This window comes from Spermophilus citellus (assembly GCF_964194105.1).
Source record: "Spermophilus citellus genome assembly, chromosome: 7".
NCBI classification, from domain to species: domain Eukaryota; kingdom Metazoa; phylum Chordata; class Mammalia; order Rodentia; family Sciuridae; genus Spermophilus; species Spermophilus citellus.
In genome coordinates this window covers 154,330,551-154,346,719 of record NC_138188.1, presented here as the reverse complement: position 1 = coordinate 154,346,719, position 16,169 = coordinate 154,330,551, and the positions used below count along the sequence as shown (strand labels likewise).

The following is a 16,169-nucleotide window of genomic DNA, read 5'->3' as shown; positions in this document are numbered from 1 at the left end:
AGGACCTGAGATCTGACCATGAACTGTCTGTTTAATAAAGTAGAGCTTACAACAGTCTGTGCTGTAACACCTACCTCCCCATGTGGGCATGTGACTCCTAATAGAATTGCTTGAATTTTTCTGGGTCTTGTATAGTTGTGGAAGAAGGTAGTCTTGGTGCCCCTTAGGAAGGCACTTGTGGCAGGCCTTTTCCCACACGCATCTTGCTCCTTTGCAGGGGAAAGCATCGTGACGTATCTGACAGCAGTGCTGACCGACCTCCTCCACACCCAGAGGGACCCCCTGGCTCTGTGTCTTCTCCTCCAGGCTTATGACAAGTTTGAGCCTCCAGGCCCACCTTGCTGCCCTCAGCTCTCCAGGTTTAGCAGATACTACAGCCTTTGGATCCCAGAGCAGGCCCGAGAGCCCTGGGTGAGCTATGTCTGATCGCTGCTCCTGCAAAGGGTTTTTTCCTATGAGCCATAGCTGCCTGTGCCACTGCTGTACAGCTTGCAGGGAGAAGTTGCTAACCTTCAAGTTTCCCCTATGTAAGAGAGGAAGCTAAGTGGTGACACTGCTGCTCAGCTGATATGACTGAAACACAGAGGACTCAGTGTCCAGCAAGATTACATTTCCCACTGGTTCCATAGTGATGACGGTTGGCTTATCACTGTTTCAGCTTAGGACAGTAGGTTGTCTTTCTTTTTTTGTTTACTGACTGGTGTGTGACTTGTTGTCACTGTCTTCTGTGAACCTTAGCATTGTCCTAGATTTCCCATGCTCACTGGCAGACCTGCTCATTCAAGGTCCCCAGCAGGTTTCATTCTGCTAAACTGGGATTTTTTTTTTTTTTTTTTTTTTTTTTTTTTTTTTGGTGGAGGCTATGTTCTTATAATGGGATTCTAGCTTCAGGGCAGAGTATTTATAAAAGTTGTGTGGAGCCAGAGTTAGCTTTGCTGTATGCATTTTTTGTGTTTTCGTTAAATTTCACTGTAGCTGAGAAAGCAGACCGGTTAGGGCCCTTTTTTTCTGAACAGTAGCCACACTGATTGCATGTTTTCTGTTTATTAGTGCATTCCCAGCCCCATACTAAGCACACTGTGTGTATTTTGAGCCCTTTAATCCTAACAACAACTCTTGAGAAGTAGGTCAAGACTACTACCACCCTTTATATACATGGGAAAACTGAGGCAGAATGAGTCCACAACCAGCCAAGGTTAGAGTCAGGATTTGGTCCCAGCATTCTGGCTCTAGAGTCCATGTTGGTAACAGCTGCTGCCACCTTGCTCTGCACAGAGGCCAAGCTTCTGGCCAGGTGGTTGGTTGCTAGTGTGGAGCTGCTGGATGCTCTGTGCTGCCTCTTCTGGACACTCCGTGTTGGCGTCCCTGCTCAGTTGTGTATGTATAGCAGAGGCTCCCACTTTTAGGGTGCATTGGAATTCCCTGGGGCTTGTTCAGATTTGGCTGGCATGCACAGCATGACCCAGCATGTCCCAGGTGGAGCCTGAAAATCAGTGCTTCTCAGCCTATCCTGGTGGTACTGCTGTGCTGGTCTGGGAACCCCACTTTGAAAACCTCTGAGTTTGGGGGGCATGTGTGACATTGGGTTTATTATCCTGGGGAAGTTAAGTGTTTGGAGTTATGCTAACATAAGTTATGTGGAGTAAATAAAGAGGGCAGTAGGCAGTTTTGTCAGAAGAAATGAACAGCTTCTGTTTGAGACAGGTTGGCTCCAGAAATTTCCCTTCATTCTGTTTGTTGTTTTCCTGTCCTTCTGACAAAATACGGGTCCCTGGGCTCATGGGAGACAAGTAGCTCCAAGGGCCCCTCAACAGGCTGGGCTTTTCTGTTTCCGGGGATCATGTATCCTGTAGTTAAAACCTTGTCTGTGTGGCACAGGGCTCTGCTCTGCAGGGTCTTTGTGCCTTCCTCTAGATGCCATATGCTCTGTCAGCAGAAACACACTCTAGGAAAATATGTGGGGCTGGTAGTGTTGGAATTAAGTCTACTAAAATGCCACACAGTTTTCAGTCTTTAGCATGATTTTCATGAGGTGTCCTTTGTTACGTGTGTCACCTTGAGTTCATCACCTGTACACACTGCATTATGTCATGGTAATTTGTCTTTTATGCTGTCTCTTGCTGTCTCCCTCAGCTCCTACAGGCATTAAGCAGCCCTGTACCCCACGCACCTCCAGAGGCCTCCTGCTTCTCTGCCCTGCTGCAGACGGCCTATGAGAGCCAGACACTTTTGGAAGAGCGCATCCAGGCACAGCTGCAGGCCGCCATCCCACACCTTGCCCAACACCAAGTCCTGCGCTCAGCCAAGCAGGTGCTGCTCTGCCTCAGGACCACTGTGGAGAATTTCGGCCAGGTCAGTGTTGTCTTCCAGCCCTCATGTTCCCAGCGCTCTGCCTGCAGGGAATGTGGCCTTGGAGCTGGTCCCCACCACAGGACAGGATTTCTAATGTTCTGGGGCCACAGAGCAGGCCTGTGACTCAGGAATCTGGACACCCAGCTGTGTCTCCCCCATGCTGGCCGCTCCTTCCTGGAGCAGGCGTGCAGAGGCAGCAGCATGTCTCTTGGCAGTAGATGCCACAGTTTGGCATGGGGTGGCCCTGCCCCTCTTAGAGTCGACTGGGTCAGCAGCATGGCAGGCCCCCTCCTTTCCTGAGTTGATTAATCCAGTAGCTGACCATCGAGCTTTTCCCTGTTGTGGTATATAGTGTTCCAGGTTAGGTTAAGGTTGTCTCATCCCCCTTAACCAAACTAATCCTTTGTGTTTCACCCACGTCAGGAAGACAGGTCTCTCATTTGAGAGACGACTCAGGGTGGTTGTTCACAAACACTGTGGGTAAAAGGCCTTGGCATCTCAGCCTGCTCCCTTGAGTCTTCTTTTCTTTCCTGATTAGCCAGGGACCTGGAAGTCACTGCTGGGTCACCAGGAGCCCTCCTTTCTCTGAGACTCATGTCATTCTCACCCTCACAGCTGGGCAGAAGTGCGGGGCCCCCCCTCCTACAGCTCTTCCTGGACCTCCTGAGGCTCTTGGTTATCCACTGTGAACAGTTGGATGCCCAGAACCGACAGAAGTGTGAGGCCGCCCAGGCCGAGTCTGACCTTTTTCTGGACATGGAGTCTGTGGCCTCACTGGAGTTGGCTGATGACCAGGTACTACCACCTCTTTCATAGGCAGCCTGTTAGCCTTTTCCCTAAGGTCACAGAGAGGGATAGATAGTGGCTTTCTGTGTGTGTGCTTCTGATTACATATATGTGTTTACTAAAGAACAGTAGTGAAATGCAGAAAACTGTCGCAGAGATGTTGACCTCATAACCCCCACCCAGGGGGGGTTTCCAGTTAGTCCTCTGCACAGTCACCCCCTCCCTCTGCAAGCACCCCCTCACATCACATGCTGTGAGCCTCTTGGGAAGCCTGTGCTGACCAGAATGGGCAGTGGGAGCCCTTTTGTGAGCACAGGAAGTACAGTGCTCTGAGAAGCAGCGTGTGTCTCCTGTCTTTAGTCTTGTGCAGCAGGCTGTTGAGGTGGGTCGGGTATGTGTTCTACAGTGTGCCATGTAGCTGTTCTGCTGGGCTGCAAAGGCAAGCAAGTTCCTTATTCATAGTCTTGTTGAGATAACATTTTTATTTTGATCTCTATCTTGATGTCTGAGAGATGTGTCTTCCCTGTTTCCAACTGGCAAAGCTCTGTTGGGAAGGTGGTAAGCTCCTCCCTTAAGAAAAATGAGGTAAGAAAATGCATTCCTGTCCCTGTGGACTACGGGAATTCCTGGCCAGAAGTCAGGTTCAGCAGGGTTCCACAGGACAGCTGAACCAAGTCATTCTCCAACTAGCCAAGAGCTGCTCTCTGGGCAGTGCTTTAAACTTGGTTGGGCCAGAATTAGTTTCTCAGAGTCCCTTGAGGCCAAGTGTCCTGAGGTGGAGGCAGGATTAACTTCAGTCAGGACACCTTCCCAAGACACATGGTCTGAGCTGTGACCACTTGATCCCAGTGGTCGGGAGACACCACATCCCTCTACCAGATTTTGCAGGGCAAGGCTTCTGGGAGACCAGAAGGTGGCTTATCTTAATCACATTTTGCATTTGTGTGTGGCCCACCCTCTGCATTGGGTGGCCAGGGAGAGCGGCTTTGCCCTACAGTAAGTCCACTCTGGCTGGTTGCATCAGACATGCTCGTGAACCTGGGTCAATGCCTTGCAGGGAGGAGCACTCTATCTCCCCACCATGGGTCAGCAGTAGGGCTATAGCGCTGCCTCCTCCTCACTCTCATGGCAGTGAGTGCTCCCTGGCAGCTGTGACTCCTCCTTGACCCTGTGCCTCATATGAAGTATGTCACTGTCTCTGTTTCAGACACTGGACGAGGTGCTAATGGCCATCCTCAGACATCCGACACTGGAGGGCTGGTTTCTTGCCCTGGAGCAGCAGGCACTGCCCCCTCACACGCTCAGCCCCATTCTCGTGAAGCTCCTGGCGACCCACTTTAGTACCGGGGCCCTTCAGCTGCTGGTGGTGAGCTCCCGAATCCTTCGTAACACGGGTCAGCTCGGCCTCCTGGCCAGGTACTCAGAGGCCATCACCCAAAGTGTGTTGAGGGAGCTGCGAGCCAGGACAGCAGGCCCACCCACATCACTACCCAAGACCCTACCACAGCTGAAGGCCCTGCAGGAACTGCATCCATACATGGAAGGTGCCCAGCTCCGAGAGGTCACTCTGGCCTTGCTGGACCTACCTGAGGCCCACCTGCTGGCCCAGCGACCCACGAAGTCCCCTGGGAAGGAGAAACACCTGAGCGCTCTCGGAAAGACTTTGGTGCAGCTGTTGACTGGCAGCCCTCAGGACCAGCTACAGAGCCACAAGTTCCTCTGGTCTTCTGAGTATGTGAGAGGACTGGGGCCTCTGCTCCCAACCTTAGCTGTGGATGAACTGGACTCTGTGTTCCTGCACACTCTACAGAGAGATCCTGTGCTGGCCTCCGTGGTGGCAACCGACCTGCTTGACTATTGCCTGGCCCAGCGGACACAGGCGGCCCTTGGCATCGCTGCCCTGCTCCTTCAGCAGAGCTGCACCCACCTACTGAGGTTTGAGCTGTGGTGTGGGCAGGCTAGTGTGGGGCTCCGCCTGCAGGAGGATCTGGACAGCTTCCTTCCCCTCATCCATCTGTACCTTCAGTGCAGGACTCAGGGCCTCTTCCTGCGCCCAGCGAGAGGTATGGAGAAGGCTGGCTTTGGGCAACTGGAATGTTACAGGTCAGGGGCTTGAGGAGGAGTGGTGCATGTTCATTTTTAAAATCCCTCAGCATCCTGGTCTGAGTGCTTTAGTTCTTTTTGCTCTTCCAGCATCTGACCAGCTCTGAAGATTGAGGAAGGTTGAGAAATTCCCAACACCCTTCCACCTCTCCTAACCTAGGGAATAAAGCAAGGGTGCCCCCTTATTACCCTGTGTGAAGGGCCAGGGTTGGGCCGTAGTCAGGGTCTGGGGCTGTGTCTTGCCAAGTTGAGGACTCATTCAGGGCTAGGCCATGCCTTGTCCACTGCACTGTCCCCACCTCCAGGGGAGATGGTGAGTTGGTGTCATGTGGGACAATGTGGTTCTGGCTTTCTTTTTTCTTTACCCCGCTTGGTTTCAGTTCTGATGTACTTTCTGATTGCCTCAATTCAGTTAATTTCTTTTCTGTTAAATGCTCAAATGCCTTTTCCCTTGCTGCTTTGCCTGTTTTGTATAACTTTGTATTGAATGTGAAGATGCTTTAGAAACCAAGACAGCCCCTCAGGCAGGAGCCTTCCTCCAGTAGTTCTTGATGTACCTTTCCTTGGGCACCCTCCCTGCTCCTGCACCTTAGAAAATGAGTCCTGTGGTAGTTCAGAACTTCAGTACTCATGGTCTTATGAACTTAGATCTGGGGCATACATGGCACACTGGGCTCTAGCATTTGTCAAGAATGTTGACTGATGAGATGGAAACTTTAACAGCTGGCCCTGGGTGGAGGCAGATGTATAGCATTTGCTGATTTCCTTGATGCCAGTACTATTGCTATGGCCTGTTTCAGGCTACCAGAGTGACATCACAGGATACCTAACAGCAGCTGGCTGCTGTCCAGGCTAGCTCAGTTGAGCATTGTGTGATGACCTCTGCATGGTGTCTTTGTCCTAGTGTCCTCTGCTGTCATTTCTGTCTTGAGGAAGACCCTGTGGAAACAGCTGCTGGACAGGCTTCTCAGCACTAATGGGCCCCCAGAGTCTGGGCTGCTTCAGGAAACTCTGGCCCAGCTGGTCCCATTTGCAAGAGCCAAAGGTCTCCGAATGCTCATGGACCATTTGCCCAGCTTGCTTCAGACTCCAAACAGTCACAAGAGGTAGGAGGGCATGGGTCGTTAGATGGCTGGTCTCCTCTCAGCTTCACTTTTCTCTTTAGTATTTATGAAGTAAGTTAGTGAAAAATAGCTGCTGTCCTGTTGTGCTGGTTGGTGAGGAGCTGTTCTGACAAGAACTGTCTTTCTGACTGTCCATGCTGGAGCAGGCACATCTCCGAGAGCTTCTGAACTGGTGGTGATTTCCCCCCAGGGGTTGGTTGGCAATATCTGACTTTGTTTATTGTCACAGCTAGGGTGAGGGGTGTGGCATCCAGAGGGCAGAGGGGGCTGGGATACTGCTAAATATACTGTAATGCACAGGACAGCCCTCTACAAGAAGGAATTATCCGGCCTTAAATGTCTCAGTGCCTACTTGGAGGGACCCTGATCTAGATAAAGTCTAGACATAAACATATCCTTCTCTCTGCTGATACTGTTGGTTGTGAGCATTATGGTGCATCTTTGGTGTTTAAGAATTGTGGGGAGCCTGTGGTTCCTAGGATGGGGAACAGGATTCAGGGCATTGTTCCCGTGTAGGTTTTTTCAAGGTTGGGTTGAATCCTCTAACTCTGCAACTCTGTTCTCCTGCTGCAGTTGGCTCGTGGCAGACGCGGTCTCCACAGCCCTGGAGGGGTCCTCAGGAGAGCTGAGTGCCTGGAGGAAGACCCTGCTAGAGTCCTGCATGCAGTGGCTGGTCACATCCTTCAGTGGTAGCCAACTAGGTGATGCCAGTACCCAGGAACAAGAGAGGCAGATGCTGCTCAGATTAACCGAGTTGTTGGTAGGTGTCATTTTTTACAATCCTGATTACACCTTTAAGGGACAGTAAGCTAGATAAACCAAGCTTTGCAGATACATTTCCAGCCAAGTAGCATGGTAGGATGTAAGAGGGGCCACGTCCAGGCAGAGTGGCAGATGGGCAGCCCTGGAACTGATGAACTGTCTTACATCAGGATCGACTGCTGTATGTTGTTAAGTACTTTTTTGTATCTACTGAGATTTTTGGTAAGTTCTTTGTTTCAGTTTTTCTGTTAATAAGGTAAATTATATTAATTGGATATCGAATGTTAAATCAACCTGGCATTCCTGAGATAAACATATTTGATCATGATGCATTATCTTTTTTATATACATGTAATTTGATTTTAATGTTTTATATATTCCATAAAGTATTTTTGCTTCTGAGAACATGAGGGATATTAGTTTGTAATTTTATTTTTCATCCTGTTGTATCTTTTTTCCTCTGGCTGATTCCCCCCACCCCCACTCCTGGGTTGGGGGTTGAACCTAGGACCTCATGCACACTAGTCAGGTACTCTACCACAGAGCTGCACTTGCAGCCCTCTAGGACTTTATTTTTATTTTTACTTTTTTGAAACGTGGTTTAAAGCAATTTTATTATGATGCATCTTAATGCAGTTTTCTTCAGGTTTCTTGTGCTTAGGGTTCAGTGAACTGTTGAGTCTGTGGGTTGATACTTTTCATTACAATAGGAAATATTTGGTCATTGTTCCCTTTTATCAAAGTGTCCTTTCTGAAAAACACTATATTTTGCAAAGAAATAATTAACATCCCAAAGTTTAGCAAAAGTATATGAGTTATTCTTGACGCTTGGTATCAAATTGCATTAATAGTCCTAGACTCATGATTAAACTCTGAATCTAAGACTTAAAGTAATTATAGGAAAAGCGGTAAAAATGAACAAGTGTGTGGTAAATACATTTTTAGGTCATAGATCAAGCTGTGTACTTATTTAGTTACTTTAAGAAACTATGAAATTTTATGCCACAGGTTTATGAATTTAAGGAACTCAAACATGGCAGAACTGAGAGAGGGGAGGATCATGCCTGAGACCGGGAGAGCTGAGCCGTGGAAGCAGGAAGTGCCTACTGGCCGTGGAGCCAGAGGGAGTGCTGCCCAACTTCATGGGCCTCCCCTCTGCCCAGCCATGGGACAGGCACTGGATTGGGCCTTCCTTCCCTCTTGTTTAGTTGAGATATTATTTATGTCATGAAATACACAACTGTTAAGTATAGTTCATATTACCTGTGTACCCCACACTCCTGTCCAGGATTTTCATCTTGGGGATGATTCCTGTGCTTTTTCCCCAAACCTGCTTCCCTCTGAAGCCATCATTCTTTTTTTACCCCAAATACTGGGGATGGAAACAGGGGCACTCTACCACTGAGATATACCCCTAACCCTTTTTCTTTCTTTATTTTTATTTTGAGTCAGGATCTCACTAAGTTGCTCAGGATGGGCTTGAACTTGTGATCCTCTTGCCTTGTCCTCCTGAGTAGCTGGGATTACAGGCATGCACCACCACATCTGGTGAAAACAACCACTCTTGATTTCTGTCAGCATTAGATTATTTTGCCTGTTTTAGATGGTCATAGACTTGAAATCATACAGCATAGTATGAACCCTTTTGTGTGTCTGGCTTCTTTCAGTTAAATGAGCCTTCTGGACTCGTCTGTTGTGGGAATGAGTAGTCTGTTATGTTTTGTTGCTGAGTACTTCTCCATTGTATGATGCCTACGTCCCCTTCCCTAGTCACATGAAAATTTGGAATTGCTGGTTTTGTGACTATACAACCAAATTTAAAACACACTCATTACAAATATAAAGCATTGCGAAACATACAAAGAAGAAAATCAATAGTCTCCCATTACCTAGAGGCCATCCTACTATAGGTTAGGTGTACATCCTTCCAGAGATCTTGCTATATATATCTACGTGCATGTATGTGTACACATGTATGTGCTCGTGAGATAAAACTTAAGTGTGATTTTAGGTTTTCATAGAATCATATTGTGCATGCTGTATGTAACCTAGTATTTTAGCTGTTGGTTTGGTCTGGGTTTTTTTTTTTAATATTTATTTTTTAGTTGTAGTTGGACACAATATCTTTAATTAATTTATTTTTATGTGGTGCTGAGGATTGAACCCAGGGCCTTGCCTGTGCTAGGTGGCTCGTTCCCACAAAATACCACTAAGCCACAACCCCAGCCCTTGGTCTGGTTTTTTAACATAATACCATATTTTGAAATTTCTTTCCCATGCCAGTGACTGAGCACTGCCTTGACCTTTGTCATGGTACAGTGGTCATTCCCAGGTAGATGAACAGCAACATGTATTGCTGCACCTGTGAGTGGCTTTCCAGTTTTTGCTGTTAGGAAGAGTACAGTGTGTTATTATAAAGCATACGTGATGAATCTCGCTTGCTATGTCTTTGCACATTTGATCGCTTTTCTCCAGTTGAATACCTGAAAGAGGAACTGCTGGAGCAGAGAGAACATATATTTTAGAATGGGATGAGTAGAGTAGCTTCTTTCAGTTAAATGATGCTTTCTGCTTTCTGGACTCATCCATTGTGGGAATGTGAAGTCTATTATGTACTGAGTGGGAGTTGATCAAGGTGCCAGCTGCCCCTGGGATTCCTTCCAGAGGTTCTGGCACTAAGGTCTCCACAGCAGGGCCAGCTTGGTGGAGGGAGGCAGCAGCCTAAGCATGCACTGCTGTTAACTGGTCTCTCTGGATCCAGCATCTATCCTTCAATTCCATGTCCCTCTTCCCTTTGTCCAGCATGTACCCAGTCTCACAAGTGGGTCTCCTTGGCTATTTAATTACAGACTAACTGCAAATCCTTTAGTGCTGTTTGAAATGGTAGACTAAGATAAGCTTAGCAGGATGCTCAGGAATTTTTTTTCCCCATTCAGTGAGGAGGAGTATGCTAATAAAATGTCAGAGCTCCTAGCAGAAATAACGAGTTTTTTTTTTTTTTTTTTTTTTTTTAAGTTTAAAAACACCATCAGGCACCAGAAGCCTGTGTGCTTTTGAGGTTATTTGTATAACTGTTTCATATTGACTGGAAAGCCCTAATTTCAATCCACAGTCTACATTTTAGGTTCTCCTCTCTGCCCTCCCAAACTTAAACTATCTTGTGCTCATCAAGAGTGATCTTAAGGGACTGGAACAGGAGCCGCTGGGAAGGATCAAACTGTGGGGGAGCAGTTGGGGCTCCTCTTTTTCAACTCTTTGGTCAGGTATTTTATAGAAGGGAAATCAGACTCAGAGAGGTAGCTGCCTTCCTAAAACTTGTACAGCTAGAACCTCTCTCAGTATTTTTAAGACACATTGATGTTTCATGATATTACTTGCTTGCTTTATTCATAGTGTGCACTTAATGAAGTTGATCCTGGTACTTGGCAGAAATTTGTGAAAACGGGACTCAAGTAAGTTGATTTTTTTATTTACTTGGTATCATTTATAAAGGTGTGAATGTCGTTAATCATGAAAAACCTCTTATATAGCTTGTTATAATACAAGTGGAAGAGCAGGTGTTGCCTCATTTTTAGAGCTAAAAGGTAAAGATGGTTGGAGAAATGAAATGATTTGCCTATTGACATGCAGGGTGACTCTAATGATGAGGAAAGAAGCAACATTTTGAAAAATGAAATATTTTTAAAATACCAAAACGTGCAAAGAGTAATAGCATCCAAATTTGATCCATGATGACAGTTTTTTATGCCTGTACTAAATTTGTCCTAATTCATTTTCTCCCCCTTCCCCCACTATTCTTGGCTGTGCTTTGTCTTGTTCGTGTATATTTTGTATTTTCACATTTTACATGTCAGTGTGTTTTATCAGTAATGTTTTATGTGTTTAGTATCTTACACAGATGTCTTTCTTTTTCTGTCTTTTCTTTCACCCAGTTGTTTTTGATTTATTGAACTTGATGCATGTAGATCCAAGTCATTCATTTTTATTGTTATGTAGTATACTGTCTTTAGATGCTGCACTAATGTAGCCCGTCCTCTACCAACGGACATTAGGCTATTTCCCCAAGTCTCTCCCTTAGAGTCCTGACTAGACTAGCACATGTATCTTATGTTGCTGTGGGTGGGAGGACACGCTGGCTGTTAATGTAGGCACACCCGCAGAGTCCCTCGATGTGCAGACTGCTTTCCACAGTTGAGTGAATTTGCTCTCTCTGCAATGTGGGTGTAAATCCATTTTTCATGTCCTTGTTGACACTTGACATGGTCAGACTCCTTAGTTTTTGGCAGTCACGTAGTTGTGAAATGATGCTGTACCATACCTGTAATTTTCATTTTCCTGATCATTCATTAACTTTAGTCAGAGAAAATTCTCTCTCACAAGAGGAGAGAAAGAAGTGAAAGAGGGTCCAGGTTAATGACAACTATAGATGATCATTATGTTGTGATGGCTTTCTCTCTGACTTTGGTTAATTTGTGAGTATGGAGTGCCTACCTTAACTTAGTTGATTCTTTTGGTTTTTTTGTTTGTTTGTTTGGGGCAGGGGTTGGTACTAGAGATTAAACCCAGGGTACTTAACCACTGAGCCACATCCACGGTCCTATCTATCTATCTCTCTATCTATCTATTTATTTATTTTGAGGCAGAATTCCTTAGGGCCTGGCTTACTTATTGCTGAGGCTGGCCTTGAACTTGTAATCTTCCTGCTTCAGCCTCCTAAGCTGCTGGGATTACAGGCCTGCTATACCATGCCTGGCAGTTAGTTGATTCTTAACATTATTCATTTAGAACTAAAAAAGCTTTTTTCTAGATTATGGATATTCTGTCTCTGTAGTGGTTTTGAAGGATTTAAGTCATAGTTTCCAGCCTGAGTACCCAACAGGAAGGAAGCAGGCGAGAGGCCTGGCTGGCAGGGTGGGCTGGGCAGCACTCGGTTTCTCTACTCAGGCCCAGCTCTTCCACTGCCTCCTGGTGTTTCAACTAAACAGGAAGTTTGTTTGGTGTTTATGTCATAAAGAAAATTGGGTCCTATGCCACATAAGACATTTTGGTCACTAATGGGCCTGTATACGATGGCGTTCCATATGAGATTGTTTCTCCTAGTGATGTAGTAGCCGTCTGAGTAAGCACACTCGCGATGCTTGTGCAATGACAAAACTGTCTAACAGTAACAGTTCTCAGAGCGTGTCCCTGTCATCAGTGGTGCAGGCTGCAAATGCACTGTGTCCCACCTTGTTTTCCGAAGCGTCTCTGTGTGGTGGTGTACAGTTAGAAACAAGGCTAGCAAGGATGATGCCATGGGTAGAGGTAGAACCCAGGTGATGGGTATGTGCACATCCACTGTGACATTCTCAACTTTGTGCTGTGTTTGAAAATCTTACTAGAATTTTGAGAAAAAAAAATAGTTTCCTGTAGAATACACTTCCCTAACTTGAAACTCTTTCCCTTTTACCCTGGCCTCCCAGGTTTCGCTATCAGGACCACACCTTCCTACAGACCCTCTGTGCTGCCGCACAGCTCCTGTATGGCCCGGAGAGCACTGTGCACACCAAGCTCATCCAGCTCCCAGTGGTCCACATGATGCTCACCCAGCATTCTCTGTTTTTGCCAACACTGCTGACATCTGAGGAAGAAGGAAACCCAGACAGTCAAGTAAAAGGTGACTCTCACACAGCCTTCCCAGTTCAGTTGCAGCTTTTATTTCCTGTGTCATCAAAACTTCTCACCCACTAGTTTTCAAAGCTAAACAAGTATTACGAAAATGGCAATAGAATATCTTGTTTCTGTCAAATCCAGAGTAAAGAAATACTGCTGCCATAAGTTCAGACAACAGTGAGACCTGTTTTAAAGGCCTCATCAGGCTTAAGGGGTCGTGTACTGTATCATGCACCAGTGTTAGTGTCTGGGAGTTAGGGAAAGTGAGGGGTGTGGGTCTCTAACCTGAGAGAAGTTGATTAGTTGTGTGAATTTTCTTAATGGAAAGATTGAAACTTACCGAGGGAGAAGGGCTGAAACCTGCTCCTTGGCAGTTTACTGTTCTGAAGCTCTTCTAAAGCCAGGCTTTAGAAGCATTGACTAAGCAGCTACTTTATGCCCATGAGTCCCAAGTGTGGTTTTGGCTATGGAGGATGTCCAAAAAGATCTCTGACAGTCCCTGTCCCCTCAAAGCCACACTGAATATTTAGAGAAGCAAAATCAGCACCTCAGATCATTGGAAATCTCCACAGGGGCAGTCAGTAATGAACTGCAGGGTGGAAGATAATTGTCACCCAAATGATAGGTAATAGATACATTAAAAAGGGTTGTGCCCTTTATTGAAGCAGGAATAGAAATAATATAGATTTTGGTAGCATAATTGTGTCATTTAGCCTTTCATCTCTGTGACAAAAATACCCAACAAGAACAACTTAGAGGAGGATAAGTTTATTTTGGCTCATGACATTGGAGATTGAGTCCATGCTGGTCTGACTCCATTGCTTTGAGCCCAAGTTGAGGCAGCATATCATGGAGGAAGGGTGTGGAAGTTGAAAGAGAAAGACCCACAGAACAAAAAAATCCACCTTTTCTGGGGCATACCCCCTGTGACCCACCTTCTCCACCTGCGTTACCACCGGATGGACTGATTTGGTCACAACTCTCATTATGTAATCAGGTTGCCCCTGAATATTCCTGCATTAACAGGAGCTCTTGGGAGACACCTCATAGCCAAACCTTAACAAGAACCATAGGGGAAAATGCTTGGATTCAAAAATCTTAGGTGGCTTAAAATTGTGCAGGGGGCATGAACAGAGACTGATCCTCAGCCTTGTCAAAGACCTAGGGATACAGCTACTATGAAGATATGTTTATTTTACAAAACAGGAAAGGGACTGGACAGTGGTCCAAATCCTAGAATCATTCGGGGGCTGTTTCAGGCATTTCGATGTTCCTTGGAATGTGCCCTCCCCTGCTCCTGTGCTGAATGTATGTGTGTCTGCAGGGCTGAGCATTTTGGTGTTTCTCTTCCAGAAGCGCTGGTGGACCTGATGGCGACCGTGGTGAGGATATGCCCCTCTGTCTGTGAGAGTAGCCACTTTGCCGTGCTTCTTGGGGCCTACAGGGCCACCCTCAGCATCTTGGGTAAGGGTTGAGAACTGGTGGGGTGTATCCCATGGTGTGTTTAAGGAGCTCAGCTTCCTAAAGGGAGCCTCATTGACTTCCAGATCAGAAGATTTTACTTCTCCTCCGGGCGTATGAACAGAACAAGCTCAGTCTCATCAGTTTCAGGTGAGTGACGGAGCCTGCGTGTGCTGGGACCAGCAGGCACTGAGGGCATTGGCCTTGATGGTGCAGCTGCCTCTCCACACAGCAAATCCCAGGCTTGAGAGTTTTCTCATTGGTTTTCAATTCTCAGTTCAGCGTGACGGAGACAGATCCTCTAGTTCATGCACAACTCTAGCACGAGCTACTCAGGCAAGGCCAGGCCTTGCCTTGGGTCTCCTGGTGGGCCTCTCCCGCTGACCAATGGTGCCTGTTAGTGGAGGACCTGCCCCTAGACACATTCCTGGTTAATTTTTATGGAAATCTTTCTCTTCATGCTTCTCTTTAAGTAGAGTGACATATGATGGGGTTTGGGGAGAAGAGTGAAGAGGGCTGCCTGAACATTAGGCCTGTTCTGTTTGCCCATTCCTGCAAGTGTCTCTCTGTACCCTCCACCCCTATCTGTCACTCTTCCTCTGTCTGTATATCCTGGGCTCCCAGGAGCTGCTTCACTTTGCTTAAAGTTGAAAGCTGTATTAGCTCAGAAGCTGCTACCCCAAAGAAAGAGAAACATTCTGTCAAGAATACCCAGGTCTTATGTAGAGACCCATTCTTCCCCTTGTGCTCTGGCCCCTTTTCCCTTCTCACCTTGGGGTTGGTACTCTGTCATTTGTACCTCTCCTGGAACAGGAACAGTCCCTGTGTACCTGAGTGAGAGAGGAGGGCAAATCAGACATAAATCTCATTACCATGAAGAAAGAGCCCTTCTAACTGTCCGTGTTGCCTCAGATCACCCTTGAACTCAGAGAGCCAAGAAGGCCAGGTGAGGCTGTGCAGCAGTGACAGCTAGCTTAGGTTATGAGAGCCTCCCTTCAGCTCTCAGGAGAGTGTGAAGGAAGGAAGTGAGCTCATGGGGCTCCATGGAGCTGAGGAACATAAAAGCACTTCTAGTTCCCCAAAGTACTGTCTCCATCCAGGAGATGGCAGAAAGCTGATTGACATTTCAGAACAGGGAAGTGGCCCTCCTCAGAGCTGGCTTTAGGAGCATCCCAACAGTAGTAGGTCCATCCAGGAGGTAGATAGGGAAAGAAGGAAAATTGGGAGGTGGGGGTGAGGAGAGAGAGGCCTGTCATTTTCTTGGCAGAAGGCCTTGGGGGCTCTCTCTGGGCAGTTGCAGTGGGGGTTTGTGGCATGCATGGTGTGCATGACATACCTGTGATGGACACTGCAGGTGGGGCAGTCTAAAAGTCTTATGCAGGCAGACCTGTTCACTCGTGGCCTGTGGGCAGAAGGAGTTCAGGATTCTGCCTTTGGTGTAACTGGGGCTCTGCAGCCAGGCTCCCCAAGTTTGAATCCTGGCTCTGCCACTTGCCAGCTGTGAGGTAACCAACCAAGCATCTTTCCTAATCTTCTGCCTCTTTTTCCTGTTTTCACAAGGGGTTGATAGCACTGCCTTCCATGGGGGCATCGTGCAGATTATGTGAATTAATGTACATGAAGTGCTTAGGATGGTGTCATAAAGTGCTGTTCCTACTGAGTCCCTGTGACCAGTCTGCACTTCCCTTTATGGCTCTAGGGTGCTGCTGTGGGGCCCAGCAGCCGTGGAACATCACAAGACATGCCGGAGCCTGGGAAAGTCGCTGTGGCAGCAGCCCAGCGTTGGGGATATTCTTCGCCTGCTGGATCGGGACCGGATGATGCAAACCATCCTGCACTTCCCCTTGAACCGAAGGCTGCTGCCTCCTGAGGTTCGGCTTTTGCCTTATGCCCCTTCCTCTCCCAGGGCTCCCTCTACACCCTCAGCTT

General features: G+C 47.1%; 1 protein-coding gene across 2 annotated transcripts in view; it reads left to right on the top strand.

The window, feature by feature from the left end:
• The window catches only part of URB1 (URB1 ribosome biogenesis homolog), a 70,912-nt gene that overhangs the window by 36,418 nt on the left and 18,325 nt on the right, over positions 1-16,169 (top strand). For both annotated transcript variants that reach the window (XM_081300952.1, XM_081300953.1), the window contains exons 19-29: positions 218-411; positions 2,134-2,352; positions 2,968-3,147; positions 4,346-5,201; positions 6,146-6,347; positions 6,939-7,125; positions 10,521-10,579; positions 12,590-12,783; positions 14,133-14,243; positions 14,327-14,390; positions 15,940-16,111. In XM_081300952.1, coding sequence (XP_081157078.1) covers positions 218-411; positions 2,134-2,352; positions 2,968-3,147; positions 4,346-5,201; positions 6,146-6,347; positions 6,939-7,125; positions 10,521-10,579; positions 12,590-12,783; positions 14,133-14,243; positions 14,327-14,390; positions 15,940-16,111 — 2,438 coding nt within the window. The remainder of the gene's footprint in view (positions 1-217; positions 412-2,133; positions 2,353-2,967; positions 3,148-4,345; positions 5,202-6,145; positions 6,348-6,938; positions 7,126-10,520; positions 10,580-12,589; positions 12,784-14,132; positions 14,244-14,326; positions 14,391-15,939; positions 16,112-16,169) is intronic.